Source organism: Tinamus guttatus, unplaced genomic scaffold (genome assembly GCF_059628265.1).
Source record: "Tinamus guttatus ecotype Peru unplaced genomic scaffold, ASM5962826v1 Tinamus_guttatus_pri_ptg000472l, whole genome shotgun sequence".
In the NCBI taxonomy this organism is placed as follows: Eukaryota; Metazoa; Chordata; class Aves; order Tinamiformes; family Tinamidae; genus Tinamus; species Tinamus guttatus.
The window spans coordinates 607,465-629,646 of NW_028289006.1; the positions used below are offsets into that span (position 1 = coordinate 607,465).

Sequence of the window (22,182 nt, forward strand, 5' to 3'; positions counted from 1 at the left end):
TTCCCCAGTGCGATTGTTTTTTTCCTTTTATTATTTTAATTTTCATCGCTCGCTCACCGGCTTTTGCCCCCCCCCCCCGCCTTCCCCTGCCGAGCTCTGGGCTTCCTCCCCGCCGCAGCGGCCGGCAGGAGCCCCCGCCGCCGGCTTCGCTCTTCCGCCCCGGGAGCGGGGCAGCAGCCGCCTTGCCCGCCGCCCGCCCGGGGCCAGCGCTCGCCACCATCCCCGGCCACCCGGGAGGGGGAAGGTAGGCAGAGGGGGGGAGGGGCCGGCTGCTTCTTCCTCCTCCTCCTCCTGCCGCTGTGGGATCGGCCCCTCTGCCTGCGCTGGAGGGGGGGGCACCCTGCGACTGAGAGCGAGAGAAAGAGGAAGGGGAAAGAAGAGGAGAAGAAGAAGGAGGAGGGGGGGAGCGGAGAAGGGTGTTGAAACCCGCCCCCCACCTTCCCATCCCGCGATCGGTGCTGCCTCCATCAGGACAACAAGCCCTCCTCCTCCGCTGCACAACAAGATGTGAAGCGGAGACTCCTGGGACTTATTCTTACCCTCCTCATCCTCACGGCTCCCCTCTCCGCAGCCATTAGCGGCTCGCGAGGAAGACGCGAGGGGAGCTGGGGACCCCGCGCAGGCCCTGCCGCCGCCTCCCACCCGGCCCCGTCGCTGGCGGCGGGTGTTTTTTTGCAGGGAGGTGTCGGAGGGGGAAGGAGCCGCTGCTGCCGCTGCTGCTAGAGGACGGTGATCTTTTTTTCTTTTTTCCTCCTCCTCTCCCCTCCTTCGCCCGCCTCCTTGTGGCGATGAGGAGGAGGAGGACGGCGCCGAGGAGGAAGAGGCTGATGGCGGCAGTGAGGAGGCAGCAGGAGGAGGAGACCCCCCGAAGGATGAAGAAGACGATGGTGGCGGCGGCGCAGAAGCAACAGCAGCACAACAGCCGGGATTAATTTTGCTAAAAAACCACCAGCCTCTCCTCCTTTTTTTTCCCCATTTTTATTTTTTAGGCGGGGACTTTTTTTTTCTTTCTTTTTTTTTTTTTTTTTAAACCAGCTCTTCGCATCTCTGCGCTGCTGTCTCGCCTGGGGGAAGAGGCCTCTTCCCCTCACTGCTCCCACCTTCTCCCTGCTTCTCCGCTGCCGCCCTCCCGGAGCCTAAGGGGCAGGAAAAAAAAACGGAGCGGGGGGGAACTTGGCCCCCTACTCTGGCAGATCCTGCTCGCTCGCCCCCCTTGTTATTGTTGTTCTTCAGCTGACCAGGGGCCTGGGAAGAAGGTGAAGGATTTTGGGCACCCCCCCCTCCACAGCTCTCTACTCCGAGTGATTGTCTAAAAAAAAAAAAATTAAAAATGGCCGAGAATGTGGTGGAGCCGGGCCCGCCTTCAGCCAAGCGGCCTAAACTCTCCTCACCGGCGCTCTCCGTGTCCGCCAGCGACGGCACAGGTCAGTCTCGGGGGCCTGAGCCCCCAGCCTCTTATTGCCATGATCATTTGCCCCCCTTTTTCTCTCCTCTCTTGCCTAAATCTCGTCCCTTTTGCTTCTTTAACTTGCTCCTTCCTTTCGCCTGTCTGGCTGTGCTTTCTCCTGTTTTCTTACCCCCCCCCCCTTCTTTTCCTCCCTTCTTCACTTATTTGTATTAATGCCATAGGAGGGTGTCGGTTCAATTCTGCCTTTTTATTTTTTTTTGTAAGTGATTTAAAGCAAAGCTGTTCAGTTTATTGTGCTTTTGATCAGTTGCAGATAAGGTTAACAGTTTGCCATTTTTCTTGTCTTTCACAATAGTAATTATTACAGAATTCTCCCCATTAAGCATATGCCTTTAATTCCAGTTGCAGGAACACGAAATGGTGCTTAGGATTATGCTTTTTGTACACTTCATTGTCGATTTCTATGTGTATGTTTGCGTATACAAGGACACAATGTATGCTTGTTTCTTATTTTATTTTGCCTGTCTATAAGGTGGTTTACAACTCCTTTAGAAACAGATTCTTTCTTTTTTTTATCCTCTTTACATGCACTCCAGCTATTTGATTTACTTTTTTTTGTTGTTGTTTTTTACAGTCTTTACTCTTCCTTGCACAAGGATTTTTTGAAAACTGTTTCAAATAGATAATTGATTTAAGAAAAAGAAAAAAAGATAGACAGGTAAAGCCAAAATGTAGATTGTGAGTTTGGGCCTTAGGCTTATCAAGAGTCTTACCGTTGTAGAAACAAAATATTATTTCACCTTATTTGCATTGAGAATCAATATGGAGTGCAGTTCATTCTGCATCTCCCATTTCTTTGCTGCAGGACCAAAATGTCTGAAATTCTCCTGTAGACTTATGGGTTGGGAAGATAAAGGGGCTTCCCTGCAATCCTGCAAAGGTCTTTGGTGATGTTTTAGGGAGCAGGAGTCATCCACTCTGTGTAAACTCCAGAGTTGCTCTGAACTGGAACTAGAGGTTGAAAAAAATCAGGTCTCCCCATCCCTAGCAGAAATGAACTGTTGTACTGGGAGGGAGAGAGAGTAACAAAGGGCTGTTCTGCTTTTTAATGCTTCCTGTGAAGCATATGAGCTTTTGGTGTCATTTTGCTCTGAAAATGCATGGTAACCTGTCCCACAGGAGTTTCTTTAAACTCACTTTAGATCTTCTTAACCTTTAGGAGTTGGAGAGGCTGCCTTCTGCCAGAGTCTGGTGAGTGGTGGTGGTCCTGGTGCCACCAGGCTTCTCACTGCAGTTAGAGCTGCCAAGAAAAGGAAGAGTACAGAGAAAAATGGCTGGTCTTTTGACAGCAAACAGGAGGTTTAAATAGACAGTTTTTGGCTGAGCACTGGATGCGATTCCACTTTGAATAATCTTAAGAATCATTCAAAAATGATTTTCCTCTTTGTGCTTCGTGAATGATGTATTAGCTTTTCTCAAAAGTTTACATGTAGCTTTTAGAACATTTTAGATATAGGCAGTGTTACGTTGTAACTGGAGCAGAGGACCAGTCTTAATATCAACAGGTTTCTAGGAAGAGAGTAGGAAAAGGTTGGAGGAGTTCTTTAGCTATAGCTAGTTGGGGAGGTTTTTTTTACACTAGTCTTGAAAAGCAGTGCCTAATTCGGTAGTAATCATTTTCATTCTTTCTCTTAACAGTGCTGGTCTTGCTTGTGTAGGAGGTTTAATAAAAATAGATTTTGTGAGAAAAGTCCTGTTGCTTGAAAGTAGGAAAGTTGAAGGCTTATTCAGACAAATGCAAGTATCCAAGTTAAGGCTTTTGTGATCAAATAAGATTTCATAAAGTGAATTTATTTCAGTGCAACAGTGCAGATTGTCTTTAATTTTAATTGCTATTCTACTGGGCAGTTTAGTCAATGATCTCTTTATAGGTATGCTAAAACACTAGGGATTCAAAGGAATTCAGATATGACATTGTAGTGTGCTGAGATTTTTTTTTGTGGAGATTGTCATCATCCAGTAGCTCTCCAGAGGCTTATAGTGGTGTGAATATTTTGTGTATGCTACAAAAAAAACCTCGACAATCTCATTCTTCTGATTTTATTGTTAGCAATTTATTGCCTAGATTTAGGACATTGCCGCTTTCTGTTTTTAATATGATCATGATTTGTTTCTGTAGTTAAAAAATAAAGCTACTTTTTTTAACTAATAAACATGCTTTTAGGGATACGTATTGCATTTACTGCCTAAGTGACTGAGTTTTTTGTCTCATTTTTGCTGTTATGGGGCAGCAGCATTGAAGTTTACTTTTTTACCTATCTACTCCTTAAATTGCTTTGAAATAGTACAAACAGCTTTTATACAGTAAGTTCCACTTGCAGAAGCTGGTATATTGTCCCCACTCCTGAGTTAATTATAGAAAATCAGAACATGGTGCTTATGCACTTACTCAAGCACGTTCTTTCAACGTAGTGTTTCATTCACAACGTCATTATCCAGAGTGGTTAGAAACTTGCACTGTTGGTGAACTTTTTCCAGCACATGTGCATGGTGGGCCCGTTCAGTTCAGCATGTTTCTTCTCCTGTTAATTTTTTGACTCATTTCTTAACCTGAAATACTGATCTAGTATGTTAGACATCTAAAAATAATGTCTGAATCTAGTTAGGTGTTTTTTTTTTTTTTTTCTTTTTTTGCCAGACTTACAGATGTTAGGTGTATTAACAAGTTGGAGACTACACTTAGCCTCTAATTTATCTCTGTTTTTATTGTAGACCTAAACGATGCTGATATTTTGGGCTTGGAATGTACTAAAAACTTGTATGATGCTGGTTTTCTCTAAAAAGAGGTCAGCATAGGTTGTCTAGTAAGCTTGATGTATTGTCAACAACTAAATATAGCTGCTTTTCCCACTGTTGTAGTGCTTCATCTCTTTCCTTCTTAAAGTCTTAAATGCTTCACGTATTCCCTGCTCTGAAGCACAGTTTGCTTTGCCACAGAACATACTTCAATAGCATAGTTTTAAATAAGTTAATCACTGCCAATTTCTTGTTTGGGAGGCAAGAATAAGGTAGTGTTAATAAAGGTACCAGGAGACTGAAAATGATCTTAGCAGATATTGTGTAATAAAAAATCTTAAGTAATTTAGAAAGTCCTATATTGTCACTATCTTTTAGTATATTAGTAGTGAATTTCTGAATCTCATCTCTTCATTTCTTATTTAGGTTTATATTTCATCTACTTCTTAGCTTCAGGAACAGGGCTACATGATCACTTTTAACCTGCCAGAGATTTTGGCAACCTCTTTATATTTAAATATTAGATTTCTTGAAAAGAAGACTGACGGTTACACATATGTCTTGTTCGGGTGTCAGGTTTTCGGAAGACTGTTACAACTCTGCAGTGGGGTCACCTTTTGTTGTTATGGTATCTTTACTATGGGATAAGTTTTTACGACACTTCTGTGGCTCAGATGTAGACAGGGTTACACTGATATAAGTGACTTGCCAGTGTAGCTTTTTTTGCTTACTTTGCTTTACTGACAGAAACACAGTTTTGATACGTTACATCCAGTCTAACAAGACCTTCTTGCATGATTAGCAGACTACTTGGATGTACCAGTCTGTTTTCATGTTACTTTTCCTTTATAAGGAAGTTGAAGCAAGTCCTTAAAACTAGTTCCTTGGGTGAAAGAGTGGAAATCTTTCATAAACGTACATTTGTAACTGCATAGTTCAAACCAGTGATTTTTTTTCCACGTTTTTATTAATAATTATGTGGAAATGCAGGTGCACTGGAGTTGCTGCACAGATTTCTGTAGTATATTTAGGCAGAGTGGGTTTAGTCATCTCATGTAGACTCTCTTAGAAATAAGCTTCTGTGGATTAGAAATGCCGTGGGTTCAGAACTGCTGTGTTTCATCAAGGAATATAAAATGAATATTCATGCTGTGTTGCAGCATGTTTGTGTGATACTGTATCTTTTTGTTGATTGACTCAAAAGCAGGATTTTGAGTGCAAAGTGTTTCGGGTGATCCATAGCACTGGAGTCAGTTTTCTGCATTAATTGTCGCGTGAGTTGAATCAAGAGATCACTGCATATGTACCTTAATTTTCTGCAGTTTACTATATCTAAAAGTCACATTCTTCTGAGTAATAGATTATCTTCAATCTCCCTCTGTATCAATGAAAGTATAAAATTGATGTGCTCCTCTTTCAGTAGCTGTATCTGACCTTTAATATCTTGCTCTCCCTTACTGCAAAGGTGTATAATGCCTGTAAAGAAACTTCCCATAAGAACTAGTGTAGTCTTGACTGAGACTCATCTTTTATTTGTTCCAAATATACCGGGCTGTGTTTTTGCTAGAAATGAATCATATTGATTCTTGTTTTGTTGCCTTTTCCAGAGCATTTTGCTAGATATTCAACTATATTTGCAGACTGCTGTGGATTTTTTTGTACTGTTCACATGGAAAAAATATTTAATTTGATTTTTTTTAAAGAGTATGCATCTATTTCTGACTAAAGGTTGATTGAAGTATTTTAATACAAAGATCAAGTCATTAGCTGCATTTAACTTATGACTGTCAGAATTCTTTTATTCTCTGATGTGTGACATTTTTTCTATAGTGTTTTTTTGCTTTTTTAAAATACTAATTGTTAGGAGAGATGCCTTGAATTAGGGTTTGTGGAATGGCATGTGCTTTAAATTGAGTGTAACAGTTGATTAATGTCTAAGCTAGTGGTGGATGCTCATGTAGGAAATAAGTATCTCTGTCTTGTAGTTATGTAGATTATCAAAAAAAAATCTTACAGGTTTTTGAACCTCTTAGCCTTCTGAACTGCTACATCTCTATTCATTTTTACCCTCTCACAGAGTAGGTTATGTTTGACATAGATATGTACTCTTTCTGAGCAGTGTTAGAAAGGTATTCAATTTTTCTAAGAAATACACACCATATTTTAAATGCTGTACATGCTTTGATGTAAACTGGGTCTTGAACATCTGTGAAGAAAAAAAAATTGATACTAGAAAGCTGGTTTACATTTGCCATTTAAAAATACTGATTCTCAAGTTTGGTGTGGCAGGGAAAAGCCTATTGGGAAGTTATATCTTAGATTCAAGAAAATAAAAATCCTTATGTTTTTGCCTTTTTGTCCCTCATGCTCCCAGAGCCAGAGTTAGGATTTAGTTTAAAGAATCCTCAGTTCAGGCTATTGACTGTTATTTGCAGGTGAACTTTGGCTTTCCTCACAGTTCACTGAATTTGGACAGTTTTGGTGGGGGGGAGTATGAGTTTTGTGAGTTACTGGTGATAAATACTAAACTTTTAGTGCAGCAATTCTGGATTCTTGTAACTCTACAGCTTCAAAAAAATAGTTTGTTACTTCACTGTAATTCATGTGATTTAGTGTGTGTCTTTTTTTTTTTTTTTTGTCTTTTTCCTTAGTCTGTTTGGTTATCTTCAGCGTCACTTTTGTCTTGCTAGCTGCCTTGGCAGAAGCAGCCTTTTAAGTACAGTGATGTAATGATCTTACTTTAATCTTTCACTTCAACCCAAGTAGTGTGACTTGGACAAAAGTTATTTAGATTTGTTTTTTGACAAATGGAGTAATTTTGTCATGTAGCTTTCACTGACAGATAAACAATGTACACCTGTCTCCAAGGATTTGGCTTTTCTGTCTGTCTTAAACTGTAGCAGCAGGCTGAAGTAAAATACATCTGTCTCTGCATATGGTTGTGTGCGCTGACAAAACATCCTTGATTACATAGAATTTGGTTACATGAAGCCAACAAGTAGAACTTGAAATTTGCAGAAAACCTCTCCCTGAACAGTAAGTGGCGTGTTTGGGACATGATTTTCTTTTCCTAAATAGCAACATGTTTCCTTAAGATGGATTGGCATATGATTGCCTTTAAAAAATTCTAAAACTTGACATGTTTATCTTAAAGCACCTTTTTCATGAAAAAACTTTTCAAGAGTTGAATTCTGAGCTCCCATCATAGTAACTCATGGTGTAGTTGATTACATCAGTGGTAGCTACAGAAGCAGCAAGGATATGAAATTTTGGTCCAACCTAGGATTATCACACAAAGGAGAAATTCCTTGGCACAGGTTCTTCAAAAACTGTACGTATGTTTTTATTATTGGTAATGGTGAGATGGAATGGAACAAAATTTTTTTCCCCCCCCATTGGTGATGCAAATCACCTCTATATTGCATTTATTCCCAAATTGTCAAAAGTAGAGCTTTGAACAACCATATTAGTTTCTTGTTTGTAGGTGTTTTGAAGAATCATGATGGAGTGAAAGAATTACAGGCCTTAGGATGGGGCATCATTTTAGGAGAGATTTCTAAAACAAATGATCTACTGCTTCTTGCTTTGAAGAACTCCCAAACACCAGTGAATAGATGGTTTCTTGTACTATGTTAATGAACTGAATAGTCAAATTCCCAGTTTGTTTAAGATTCTAATAAAAAATAAAACTCTGACATACTGATGCTTGATTTGTTCAATACATCTCTGCTGAAGCTAAGCTGCCTTTTCTGTGTTCCTCGATATCATTTCACTTGCTTCTGGGAATTAGTGGTTCAACATGAAGAAGTTTGGTCTGCTGACTTCTGTTTTTTATTAAATTTATATGTGGTGTGTGTATGCTTGTCTGTTTATACATCCAGTATTGCATTCCTGCTTTTACATAGAAGTAAAGTTGAATGAATTCACGTCACTATGACTCAAAAAGATGATTTTCTGGTAACTGTGTATGCAGACTGCATCATTTTGAAGTTGGTATTACCTTTGCAATGAAATGAACTTTATTTTCTCAAAACTAATTTGTGATCCTTTCCACAAACATGCAGAGTCAGTTTCATTTTAGATATGTGCAGGTTCATTTTCTATATGCCGTCATCCTTTCTTTGTTCAGCAGTGTAGCAGACCAGCAAGCCGTTACTAACTTTCCAGATTTGTTTTTATGGTGGTCCAGCACTTTCTGGAATGCCAGCATTACTACCTAATGATAGCACAGAGCCATACTAAGTAACTTAAAAGTGGTCTTTTGGTAGTTTCGGGGGCATATACAGGATAGTTTTGAGAATAAGAATGCTAGTGTAGGACTTTTCACTAGGTTTAAAGCTAACACAATGAAATTTCTGCAGATGCCAACATGCTCACAAATAAATGATTGACTATGTTGAACCAAATTTACTTTAGTGTTTTCAAATTAAAAAAAAAAAAAAAAAGCTTCATCTTATGTGGGTCATCAGTCACTGCAAGACAGTACATTGTATTATATAAAAATGTAAATACGCCATTTTTTTCCAGAGACCCAATGTCTCTGAACTTGCTCCTTAGGTAAATGTTGGAACATAAAATGCACTCTATCTTGATTCTTACACCCAGTCCTTTTCGTGTGATTATACCAATTCCTTTTCTTTACAACACACACACACACAAAATGCAGAATCATAACCATCAATTACTCTTTGGTTTCAATACTGGAAAGCACCTGTGTTCATTTATACTTATAAATTCTGCTTTAAAAGCACTTCAAATATGTTTATGAAAATGAAAACAGTTTGTCATAAATACTGTTTTATATAAAACAGTAGAGCTTCTCTGAAATTGCAAAACAGCCCCCAGCCAGAGTTCAATGAAGTTGACTTTTCTGTTCATACTACTTTGGGTCAGGTATTAATTTAACTTCTAGATTATTTTTCCAGACAAAATCAACTGTTTTCTTAAAAAATCAGTGTGTTTGAGCCAGTGTCAAAATAGGATAGATTAAAAAAAAAAATTGATGAAAGAATAAAGTCCCAGACAAAGCTGAGAGATATGGAGCAATAAGTTGTTGCTTCTTTAAAATGATATTTTATCTTTAAAAAAAATTACAAAACTATTCTGTAGTTGTAACTTATAATGAATTTTTGCTCTCCATAGCTACATAATTGGACTTTTAACCAACAAACCTTGCTTCCAAAAATTGCTTAAAGCTTTTAGCATGACTTGTTGCATGCTTTTGCATTTGTTGTCATCCAGTGATTCTGAGTACGCTCTCAGAATGGCTACATCTCTTCTTTTGAGATTTATTTGCTTTTATTGTTTGCAGTCAAGCTTCAAATTTATCAGCAATTATATTAAGTTCCTTGATGTGGTGGAAAAACATCAGGTCTTTTCTGGATCTGCCAAGAAACAAGGAGGCAATTTTTCACCAGTTTCTGAGAACAGAATTAATAGCAAAACTCTAATGCTGAAGATCTTATTATCCAAGTACTGAAATACAAAATAGAAAATCTCCATTCATGTGGCAAAAGCAGCAAAGAGCTCTGCATCAGACTTGTGCTTTGGCGAGTGGGGATTGATGAAGGTTATATAGAGATCGATGAACTAGAATTTTGGAAGTAATAGTTGTAGTGTTGAGTCTAGACTAATAAAGTATTGAGCTGTTCATTTTCCCCCTTTTTGTCTTGCATCAAGCTAGTAGATTAAAGTTAGGGCTACAGCTTAAGCCAGTAGAGCCTTAAAATAGTCTGACAAGGCCTTTTTTTTTTTTTTTTTTTCATTTTTCAACCTTTAGGTGAATGTAGTTTTGCAGAGGGTTCACATGCAAAGTCATCTTTGTAACAGACTTTAAAGAGAAAGAAAAATCTCAAAAATACAGTCAAGCAAGATTCTCTTGCATCCATTAGCAAGGAGTCTTTTTGCCTTTTTTCTTTTCCCCCATCCCCCAAATAAATGTCTGAATATGTCTGTCTTTAGCCCTGTTAGGAATGGTGGGAAGTGGACTGTGTTCCCCACCCGAACCTTACTCATCTGTCCAAAGCTTGCTGAGATGATAGGTGACTAATTGTGTTCAAAATGAGGCTGTAATTTTAGCAGGGTTCCATCCAAAGCAGTATCCTTGGATAGTGGTGACCCATGTGCTCATACAGGTGTCAGAACAATGAGCAAGTCAGCTGTTTTACTTAAATAGAATTAATTAAAATAAAAAGCTCTTGATGATCACAAGCTTGAACACAAGTTGTACGGTTCTGGAAAACCAAAACTCCATGCATCTTACTGGGCTAAGAGAAGGGTAGCAAAGAGTCAATAGCAAGGACCCTCCCTCTTCACTGGGCATTGGCTCAGGTTCTGGTGGTATAGCGTGTCCAGTTTACATTGCATTGCAAGTCAGACACAGACCAACTGGAAAATTACAAGAAAATAAGACAAGAGGAGACTGAAAGTCTAATTGTATAAGGAAAGATTGAGGGAATTACAGTTTTTAAGTGTGAAGTGTCCCTAGGAAGACAAAGTGAACACCACTGTCTGTAGGGAATGGAATGCATATACTGCTGTTCTGCAGGAGGATTTGGACGACATCTTGAATCCCGTGCGACCTTATGCTTTTGATTCCAGTTCTTTTTTAAAAAAAGTTGAGCATCTCTTCTATTTCATCTCTGGAATAGATTAAAAAAAAGCTTCCCTGTAGTTGCTTTGAGTTAAAGCTAGGTTTGGTGGTACTTTGGCCTTGTCAGTGCATAGATAGATCTGAAGCTTCAGTGCAATATTGCTGCATGTCCTTTTTACTGGCGTCGATTTCCTTCTAGTCACGTGCAGTTTCTTTGTGGATTGCATCACTATTTACAACTCGATAACCTTGGAAAGACTTCTTTGACTCCTAAACCATTTCAGACGCATTTGTGGGTAACACTTTGCTTCAAATTCGTTAAATATTTTAACTTCCACCTTTGGCTTTGCATCTATGCTTTTATGGATACCTGAGTATTGTGGAAAAAGTGATTTTAAAAGTGGTTTTTTTTTGTTTTTTTTTGTCTTGAGTTCTGCTGTCTTTATTTATTGAGTTCTGGTGCCTTTTTTTTTTTTTTTTTAAGGGTGATTTAGTCAATGTCCCTTAATTTTCCCTCTCTGCAGTGTTGGTGCTTGGCTGCAAGCTTGACTAGCTTGCTACTCTGGGATATTGGTTGTGTCTTCTGAGCATTTTCTCTGTTACATCTAGGCTCTTCAGTTCCTAGATAGCTTTCATGTTGGAAGGTATGAGCCACAGCTCCTTGCTGTTATTCTTTAGGAGCACAGCAAAGATATCATGCCTGATATGTAGTCTGCTATCACCTGTGATTTTTGTCAACACTGCAACACTAGTGACTTTTTCATTTGTGTGTGTCCAGACATATTTTTAAGGGCACAGATTTTCTAATGATTTAAGGACTTTGATTGCTCAATCTAAATCCATACTAATTTTAAGTCAGTTTTGATGTTGGGTGAGTTTTCAACCCATACCTGATTTGTAGGTGCCAAAACTAATAAAAAATCCATAGCATGCTACACATAAGCAACATGTAAGTTAAAAAACTGGTTTGTTTGTTTTCCTTTAGATTACTTTCTCATATTTTAGGCTGCAATTCGTGGACTGAAGTAATAGCTGGAGTGCCAGTGGAAGAAGTAGATTTGCTCTCTACAGTGTCTTTTCTGTCCAGCATTTTTGCTACTTGCCAGGGCAAGTTTGGTCATTTTCTCCATTCTCTATAGAAAGACTCACTTAAATGTACCACTAGTGAGCAGTTCCTAAAAGGGATAATTGTGTGTCTTTGCATGCAGAGACTACCTCAGGTTAATACTTTGATTACCTACTTTTTTTTTTTTTAATGGAGGTACTTTTCTTTCTCCTTCCTTGTAAGCTTAGAGGGTGGTAGTGGTAATCTATTCTGCATCTTCTTGTTACCTATGAAAATAAATATGTTAATAATACTCTTAACATACTGTGCAATTGCACTGTAACATTTTCATGGGAACAGGATATTTTTCTGATGCTTGCTGAATGCTACAGATGTTACTGGGTTTTTGGAGAGGGGAAGTCTAAGGCCATCTTGTGCCTGTTGTGTTATGTCCCAGCTTTGCCATGTCTGGCGGAGTTGGGTATATCCCTGGAGATCCTGGGATATAGAATCAGGTGGGCAAACATTTGCAGGACAGATCTGATTCCTTCCTTCTGCCTCCAAGCTTTGCATTTTGGTTAGAAATCTTTATGTGTCCTCTTAATGAAAAAGACTGTAAGGCTCACAGTGGATTTAGGGTACTGGAAAGTCGATCAGTTCTCTGGGTATTTATCACTCCTGTCTGAAGCTGTGCCGCAGGCTCTTGCACAAATGTATTTACCATTATCTTGATACAGTCTGTGAACTGTCTGGCTTAGTCTGGTCAATTTTGGGGCTGGTTGTAGATAAAACTCTCCATCGTGTGCTTTAGGATGTGCATTATATGCAAAAGAATGTGAAATGCCTCGGAACTCTTGCTATATGCACACAAAGCGTTATTGTTGGTATGGTCTTCTGAGACTGTTCATGTTTCACTCTTGTACCTAAAATCTTCTGCCTCCTGGCAATTGGGTAAAAATATGTTTTTATAGTTGAGACAACTGAAAGTTTTGTCGTCTCTTTACTTTTTTTAAAAAAAAATTCCCTTCTCTCCCCTCCTCCCACTGGGTAAAGACTTTCAAGTTTATCCTTTGGAAGAGATTTACCGAAAGGGCAAACTAACCCTGGTATATTGGCATATGGCATGTTGCTTTGGTGTTACTTACTTCTTAAGTTTTTGGGTTGTAGCTGCTAGGATTCTTTCAGGAAAACCTATTATATATCCTCCAGGCTTTAAAAAAAAATCAGTATTTTGATCTCATAGAAAGAAAAGATATATCTATCTTTTTGACTTAGTTTGGAATGTACAGAGCAAATAATAGAAATGCTGTTATTTTTTGTTTCTGTACATAGCTTTTGGTTTATTGCCTTCTGAGAAGATAAAATTAAAAACCCTTAATTTGCCATTTTATTTCTTGTTCATGAGTTTGCAGGGAACTTGGGGTGCAGTGTTATGTGTGCTTGCTAGTAGGTTATGTGGTAGGTACGGGGCTTTTGCTAGTTTAGATTTTCTAGACAACACCTTCTTCCTGCACTTCTGAATCTTCAGAAATAATCATGCTGAAAATACTAGAGAAGCAACTGAGGGATGAGACCTTAATATATAGTACAGAGTGTAACTTTTGGCACAAGGTTTCCTCTATTGAAGATGCTAGAATTGGATAACTGATTTTAGGAGTTCAAAACAGTTCTTCACTAGACTTTTCTTTTGGTCCCTGGTATTTTTCTGTAATGATGAATATAATAGATATAATAGAATAGATAGAATAATATAATAATAGAGTTATAAAATCTCTGTTTTGGTATCCCACCTTCTTGCCAGCCTACTGCAGTGTTTTCAGAATTCTTAGAAGTTAGGATCTTACCCGTGCTAACAGTTGTGAAGTTGTAAATACTCTGTTAGTCTTCAAGTTTCTAAGTTTGGTCCATGGTTTCATGCAAAATTTTCATTGGCTTCTTTTGCAGGTCAGCTTTTCTGACTGGCATGCTGTTCAGTCTTTCTCATTAACATTTTGAACAGTTGATCTTGCCATCTTCTCTAGAAGTCACCGACACTTTCCTTTGAATGCTGTTGCAGTAGCTGAATTAACTATTATTTTAGATCATTGACTACATCTTCAAGTTTTGAAAATGCAATGCGATACCTCCTACATAGCATCCATAAAGTAACCTTTCTGGGGAAAGTGTTGGTGAACTATTAGAAGAGTTGAGATTAAAAAAAAGATGCACTGCTGTGTATTCTCAGGTTCCGAATAGTAAGTTTTTTGTTTGTTTGTTTTAGATAATTTATGTTTCAGTTGTCATAGGTTAAAATATCAAGGTGCATGGTAGGTCTGCAGACCCAAGAGCTTCTTGTTTTCTTGAGCAAACTCATCTTGGGTACAGTACAGTATTCTCAAATCTGCATATCCCAAATAGTGATCTTTCCCCACTTTCTTATCTTGGGGATAACTTTGCAAGGATGTTTGTGATGTGATTTTGGTTTATTTTTAATATCGTAGTACTTTTGCACAGCTTCACAGGCAGGAAGGTTACTTTAGGTTGGTTTCTGGCTAAGCTCTGTGTAAGGAAGAATAGTGACCATCTAGTGATATTCCGCAGAATTTCCCAGTTCTGTACTGGGAATGACTGGATGTGGAAGATACTGCTTTTTATTGTTTTTGTAAATAGCTGGTAAATACTTTCCAAAGTTAAGGACAGTGCCTTCTCATCAACTTTAGGTTTTTTATAAGATTTGTTTAATTCCATTGGCTAACTCGGTGTGATTTAACTTTTTTTCCTTCCTTTCCTCACATTTCGCAAGAGTTCACATTTTGAGATACACAGTGGATCATTCAACCTGAATGTATGTGAAGTAGTGTTTGAAGTAGCATGGTCTTATCCGATTTAGGCTCTCTAATGTTTAAGAGATTACTTTTATCAGGATAAATTGGGTAATGTTCAGTAACATTACCCAGTGGGAATTTGGCTGGAATATAGGATATGAAGTTTTGGTACTTGCATGAAATGAAAGCTGGGCTCTAAGTAAAATGGAGTTTGTCTTCAAGGTGTTGCTTATTGCTCTGATCTCATACAATTTGCTTTGTTTTCTAGATTTTGGATCGCTGTTTGATCTGGAACATGACTTACCAGATGAACTCATCAGCTCCACAGAACTGGGACTCACCAACGGTGGTGACATTAATCAGTTGCAGACGAGCCTCGGCATGGCACAAGATGCTGCATCTAAACACAAGCAGCTGTCTGAACTTTTACGTGCTGGCAGTTCCCCAAATCTCAATATGGGGGTTGGCGGCCCTGGCCAGGGCATGGCCAGTCAAACCCAACAAAACAGTCCTGGAATGGGAATGTTAAACAGCATGGTGAAAAGCCCTATGGCGCAAGCTGGCTTGACTTCTCCCAACATGGCAATGGGTGCAAGTGGACCAAACCAGGGTCCTTCAGCCCAATCCACAGCAGGAATGATGCCAACAGTAAACAGTCCAGTTAATCAACCTGGCATGGGAATGAACACAGGGATGAATGCTGGCATGAATCCTGGGATGTTGGCAGCAGGCAACGGACAGGGAATAATGCAGGGGCAAGTCATGAACGGTTCAATTGGAGCAGGCAGAGGGCGACCTAATATGCCGTACCCAAATCCAGGAATGAGCAATGCTGGTAACTTGTTGGCTGAGACACTGCAACAAGGCTCTCCACAGATGGGAGGACAGGCTGGACTGAGAGGGCCACAACCTGGAGCCATGAACAAGGTAAGACAACCTTGAGTTTATAACCTTCCTTCTTGATGTCAGCCTCTTTGCAAGAAGTATTCCTCTCTGTTACAGGCTGTTTAGAGGTCTTTTTCTCTTCTTTAAGATCTCTGGATCACATGATAAATAGTTTATATATTGCTTATTCATAGCAGCTATGTGAGGAAAAAATGTGGTTTTGCGCAAGCATGGTTATTGTAGAGTAAGATGGCTTATTTTTTAAATTTTGTGGTGGTAAACTTCATGGACAGCACTGAAAACTAATTGAGTTCTGTTTTGGTTTATATTTTCTCATGGGTTTTGATGGGGCATTTTCCAATCTAATGTGATGCTGGTGTTATGAGTGTGATGGGAGTTTTGACTAGCACTGCTGCTGTTTTTTGTCATTTTGTGTGTGATTTTTCTTGTTTGTTCATTTGTTTGTTTGGGGGTGGGTCCTGTCCTTTCAGAAACACCAGGAGGTCTCTCTTGCCTTTGAGATGTTGTGGTGCTCTTCTGGGTCAAACTTGACAAGAGTATATGTCACTTGAAACCTGTTGAACTAACATTCAGGTTTATGCTGTAGGAAATGAAAAGTGGCCTATACATATTTGAATGGACTGTATGTGATAATGCTGTGTATGATTTTTACATATATATACACACACTTGTTAACAAATGCATTGAGTTATCGATGAAATAGGTGCCACTGCTTGAGCAAGGGGTTGGACTAGGTGATCTCTAGAGGTCCCTTCCAACCTCAACCATTCTGTGTGATTCTGTGAAGTAACAATGCTTGCATAAACACCTAAAAACAAATGCTGAATGGTTCTTAATTGGTTTTAGTTTTAAAATTTAGAAGGTTTTTGTCTGTAGGAGGAGAAATCAGCTGAGAAAAAGCTCCTACGAGTTGGTGGGGGAGGATTATACAGTTTAGGAAATCCAAAGAAAGTGGTTAGCCGTCAAATAAAAAAGGCAAGAGGTGGCCTAGTGCTTTAAATTCCGAGGAGGTGTTTAAGCCATTTCTTGTTGTGCACAAATATCTTTACAAGAGAGGGAACTGGTCAGGTGTTTCTTCTCAAGATCTTAGTGTTTTGATCAACAGTCTAGACAATACCTAAACATCTTAATTCACTTTAGGTGGCTATTTGTATTTCTTATTTCGAGATCCACACTGGAGTCCTCAAAATGAATCCACTTGGAGGGTTTGACATTACAACTGACCTAGTCCATAAATTTATCTGAAGCAAAATTGAAAAATGTGTTGTAGATTGATAGTTTTGCTGTTTATTTTTAACTAAAGCTGTTTCTAATTTCTTACGAATTACTGTTGATTTTAGCTGTTTGCACAAGCTCAACTAAAATATGGTTCCTACAGAGACCAATGAGCTGATTCTGTAGCGTATTCGCTTCAGATACTTTCGTCTGATAAGTGTTATATTTCTTGCAAAGCTTGATTGCTACAGTAGAAAATGCATTAGCGTACAGTTTAAAGTGAAAAAAAAATTTGTAACTTCTTGGAAGTATTTTTACATTGGAGTTATCTAAAATGTTGCTATTCTTCATCTGTAAAGTTTTTTTTTTTTTTTTGACCTTCACAGAACTGCTCAGAGGTGAAAAAATTACCTATTTGGTGAAATCGCCATCTTAGTCTTTATTTATCAGAGGAAGAGTAAGGTTATGAGCTATTATAAGCTAGTTTACTTAGGAGAAATGAAATCTATGGCTACAAAAGCAAGCTGTCAACTTACATAATCTAAAACTAAATTAACTTCACAGTACTGTTGATTTCTGAAATGCGTTGTACATTTGAACTAAGCAGCATTTTGTGCTTCGGAACCAAATCCATGATGAAGGGTTTTGTTTTTATTCTTCGTTCATTTTTGTCAGAATGGTAGAAAGTACTTCCAGCAGAGTTCTTAATTTTGAAAGTTTTTTTTAAAAAAGAAAAAAAAAGAAAAGGTGCTTTAGTGTATTGTGTGGTGGAGGTAGCCTTCCTAGAGCAGTTTAAACTGCCTGATGGAAAGGAACAGTCTGAAATGGAGGCTGAATTCCTGAATGTCTTCAATTGGTTTGGTTGTTGGCAGGGAGCCTGCGTTTCGCTTCATGCCGTGCAGTTAGCAGAATCTGACAACAGTAATGTCTGCCTGTTTTTATCTCTCCACCAATCTGCTCTGGCTGCTCCCACCTACGAATCTTCAAAAAGTGGATTAAAACAGAGGACCCTAGAGCAGTTGTTTTTAAAAGCCTTTTTTTTTTTAATTGGTAAATTTAATGGTGTGTTACTGCTAGTGTGGGAGTCTGTGTAATAACTTTTGTAGGTCGCCTTCATCGCAGGGAAAATGTGCGTTATCCAGGAGCTCTCCTCTGGGAGGAGAAAAACCAGAAGACCAGGCGCTTGACTTTTATCACAGCGTTAGCTTGCCAAGGTCAGTCCCTTTAGGTGACGACTGTCGCCTCTGTGAAGTGTCTTTCAGGAAAGCTGAGGCGTCTCGTCCGACGTGATTTTTACAGAGGAAGTAGCGTGCGCTTCCTGCTATGTTAACCACGCAAGAGGAGGAGACTGTTATATTTTTTATTAGTAAAGATGAACTCCAAGTGACTGGAGTAGAGGGAGCAAAATTATTTGTTTATGCTTTTTTTTTCTTCCCCCCTGTTTTCTTCTGGAGTTAGTGGAACATATTCTTCCTTTTTTAGGTCTTAAAATTCTGAATCCTAACACAAGTGATTTGTTTGCAGCTCTCAGCTACGCCTTAACTTGTATCACCATAGCCTTCCACTTGTGTCCTGTCGTGCAATGCCGAAGTTTTATGTATAACACAAGCAATTGCTGACATACAAGCAACTCTGTGCACCATCTCCTTCCATGTGCTGATTGCATGACAAATTATGTTGATGAACTAATTCAGGCTGGAAATTGACCTGGTCATTTAAAAATACATAGAGTTTAAAAATTGGATTACTTTCCTGACCCAATTCATGCTCATCAGCAGGAGAGAGTGCTGATACTTGGGAAGGGACATGTTAGAGGAGCACACATTGCCAGTCAGAGGAGGATGTGACCCCTGCTTTGGCTATAGTGCCAACTTAAAATATCTCTGAAAATTTAGCCTAAGAGGAGCTGTTATAAATTTGGAGGGAAAAGGAAAAAAAGTTTCGCTTTCTTGAGTATGGTTTTTGTTTTCAGTGTGCTTGATTGCTGGCAAGTTACAAGGAGGATGGGTTTACCTAAAAGTCTTAAAATGAAGTTTTCCATGGTGTGTGTTATAATCCTTTGATTCTTTCACTGTTAAAGATTTTTTTCAAGCATTTTTATTTATCTGAAATATCTTTGATTCATCCAGGAGTAAACGGATAGCAAAGTGAAGCTTCATGACTGAAGTGCAAATGTGTGTTTCCCATTTTGAGCTGTTCTTTATTCAGAATTATATGTAGCTAAAACCTTAATCTGACTCTTTGCTTGTTGCACTGGGTCTTCTGAGGATTTCCTAGTTCTCTCATCTAGCTTTTTACTACAAGAGGGTATTTTGCATGTGAGTATGTGCATTTGTGGTGGTCAGACTCCTGTCCTAGACGATCTGGAGATTGGGTGAATTTCCTCACTTACCTTCCGTGTCCCATGAATTCAGTAAATGATTCCTTGTTAGAAGGGACATGAAGGCAGTTCATATTTGTAAGGAAGCGACTAGCTCTGCAGGCCCCTTAAGAAAAATAGACCTTAATGTTTTACTGTAACAAACATGATTCCTTAGAAACTCCATAACTTTCTTATATACTCTGACTTTTTTATTATTTAATTCTGCTGTTTGAAAATACAGAGAGATTGAAGGAGTTGATGCCAGTTTGTGAATTTAGTTACAAATAAAAAGAGAAGCTTATTTTACTCAGTGTTACCATATTCAGTGTTGTGTTTGGTGTCCCTTTTTAGGCTGAAAGGCTGCGTTCTTGGTTTGCTTTATTTTTGTAGCTGTTTGATTCCACGGGTAAATATATACGTACTGTTTAGATTTGAGGCCAAGTGTATTTTGTATGATCAAGTGCCAATCCATTAAAAGTAATTGCATATTCTGGTCCTTTGCTTTTTCCTCTTCGGTGAAGTGAGGTGAAAGGTGGATAATTGCCCATGTTACCCTGCTGTAGTGGAGGAATGCATTTGTTCAGGAGGGAGGAACGGAGCAGTACAGACTTGCACTTGGTAGCTGTAAGATCTTGGGGTGAGTAGGGGCATTTTGTGCCCATACAGTAGTGAAAAAGTGCTAGCCTTTGCAAAAGGTACCTGAAAACCTAAGGTAGTAAATAATAAGCAATAATAGCCCTTGGAAAGAGTGCAAGAGAAACTGGCAAAATTCTGTTGGCAGGCTATGTCTGGGTCCAGTTGGTCAGTGATATATGATACAGTGGTTAGGAAGTGTCTGTGTGTGTTGAATGTGTGTTTTTTAATAGCAACCTGGAATTTGATCAACTTCCTTGTTTCATTGCTTTTGAACACATGGGCATTGAAAGATACTTGATACATCAGGGTGGTCTTCAACTAGCGTGTGCACTGCAGTCATCCTGACAGAGATACACAGCCCTCCCTGCAAAAATTGGCTTATCTGCAAGAATGTAACCAAACTCAATTCAGTTTATTTCCTTCTTTATGCTTATGAATATCTTTGTACAACACCTAGCAGAGTATTGCTGTACTACTGCCCATGTCCAGTTGTGTCTTTTAAATGTTTTCACTGAAGCAGTTGTTTTTACAGAGATGTTAAAAATTTTCTACTGTTTCCATATGCATTGCTGTAACCAGGTGTTCTTCCTCAAATAGAGTTTGTATTAACAATGTAACTAGAAGTACTGTTGATTGGTTCTGAAGAAGATTGAGTAACTAAGATGCATTTATTTTGTGTCATCAGAACAAAATTTAGGGAATTTCCTCCATTTCCAAAGTTGCTCTTGCGAGATAGGCATGTTCAGAAGCTTCCTTCTATCTGAGGCTGTTCTTGACAGTGAACTGGAATGTTTTTTTGAACATCTCCTGTCATCCAAATCATTGATATGTTGAGAGAGATGTGTGTCTGCCACCGTTTTGGTAGTGGCAGCCACTGCTTCAGCTGCAGGGAAGAAAGTTGAGCCTGTTATTTTGTACTGTTTGGAAGGATTAACCATTTGAGATTGCCCTCTATTAGCCATCATCCTCTCTTGCTCTCCTCCTTTTCTTTGTCTGCTTCCTAGTCTTTTATCCCCTCCGACTGCTCTTGCCTTATTGTGCTGTGCATTTTTGTGCTCTTCTGTGTGTGTAAAGTCCTTCCATGTATGTTGAGAGTTGAGGCTGAAGAGAGGGAGGGAAACAATGAATGGATGAATAGAGAAGACCAATGAGGAGAGCAGGGGAGGGACGTAGGCCAGGAAGGAGTGTAGAGGTAGCTCAGAGTCAGGGAGGGCAGTGATTCAGCCCTGTGTGTGTGTGGTGTTGCAGATGCCTCACGCTTGTCTTGTGCTGTGGAAGCAGCGCTGCTTTATTCTGGTCACTGTTCACTTGGTTACATCTCTCTCTTCCCCACCCCCCTCTAGATAGATCATCGGTTGCATGACAGGGAACTGGGTGGCAAAGTCCTTCTGGTTGTTTACAGCTGATGAACTTCCAGTTTCTGAGAGAACTTTTTGTCTTGCTTTGGTCGCTCTAGTCATTCAGTCATCCATTTCTTCTGGTTGTATACTTTCATATTGCTTTTTATTGGAGTTTCCCAATAACGCCAGAGCAATTGATGTTAGCATGTGTCTTGTGCCAGGATCACTAATGAAGAGCTTTGGCCCCATGAAGTTGCTGTGGGGAATTTCAGTCTGGAGTAAGGTCCGTGTTGCAGATGTCAGGTTAGCGGGTCTGCGATGGCTGGACCAGGAAGGTGTTGCTGCGAGGCTCAGCTGTGGACCTGAAGGTCTCAGTCTCGCCTGGGCAAAGCTGTGGCTGTAGACTTGTTCCAGGAGACCTGGAGGCATTTGCTTTTGCAGCCTGTTCAAGATGATGCTTGAATACATGGTCCTCAGTGGCAGTCTGAAACGCTTGCCCTGTAGCATGATCCCTGGCACTTGACTCTTCTGTGGCCTGAGCATGAAATTTGGGAATTACGCTTGTCAGGAGCCTGCTGGGCTGAGCTGGGCACGTTGTCTTCTGCCTCCATGTCCCCAGCTACAGCGAGGCGGAAGGGAGACCCATCGGCAGGATGAGCAGAAGCTCCCAGCCTGAGAGAGAAGGGGGCACTGCCTTGCTGCCATGGAAACATTTTTCTTTGAGGGGCTTCTTGCACCCCAGGCAGTACGCCTGGCTCCTGCTTGAAAAAGCTTCAGAGGAGTGGCACTCTGCCACTTTTATTAGGGTTTGTCAAAAAGCCAGAAACTTCATGTAAAGTTTAAAGGAGGCTTCAGCTGTAATGCAGATACAAAAGCGAAGCCTCATCCCCACATTTCATCAGAAAGCTTCAGTTTCTGGTTGCATAGCGAAAGTGCTTTTGCAAGTCTAGGTTTCTTTTTCTCCTGCAGTTGTGACAGAGCTGACTCATCAGGCCGTGGTGGCTCCATCTCCTTTGGCACAATGTCTGGAGTCCCCAGTGGTCTCATCTCTGTGGTGCAGCTCTTCTTTTGACACTTG

At 39.7% G+C, this 22,182-nt stretch overlaps 1 protein-coding gene across 1 annotated transcript in view; it reads left to right on the forward strand.

Annotated features, from left to right (window-relative positions):
- The first annotated feature begins 1,023 nt into the window (after nucleotides 1-1,023).
- Nucleotides 1,024-22,182, forward strand: part of EP300 (EP300 lysine acetyltransferase) — a 60,677-nt gene continuing 39,518 nt past the window's right edge. Inside the window, exons 1-2 of the mRNA XM_088532797.1 lie at nucleotides 1,024-1,424; nucleotides 14,914-15,572. Of these exons, the coding sequence (XP_088388923.1) occupies nucleotides 1,331-1,424; nucleotides 14,914-15,572 (753 nt within the window). The 5' untranslated portion in view covers nucleotides 1,024-1,330. The remainder of the gene's footprint in view (nucleotides 1,425-14,913; nucleotides 15,573-22,182) is intronic.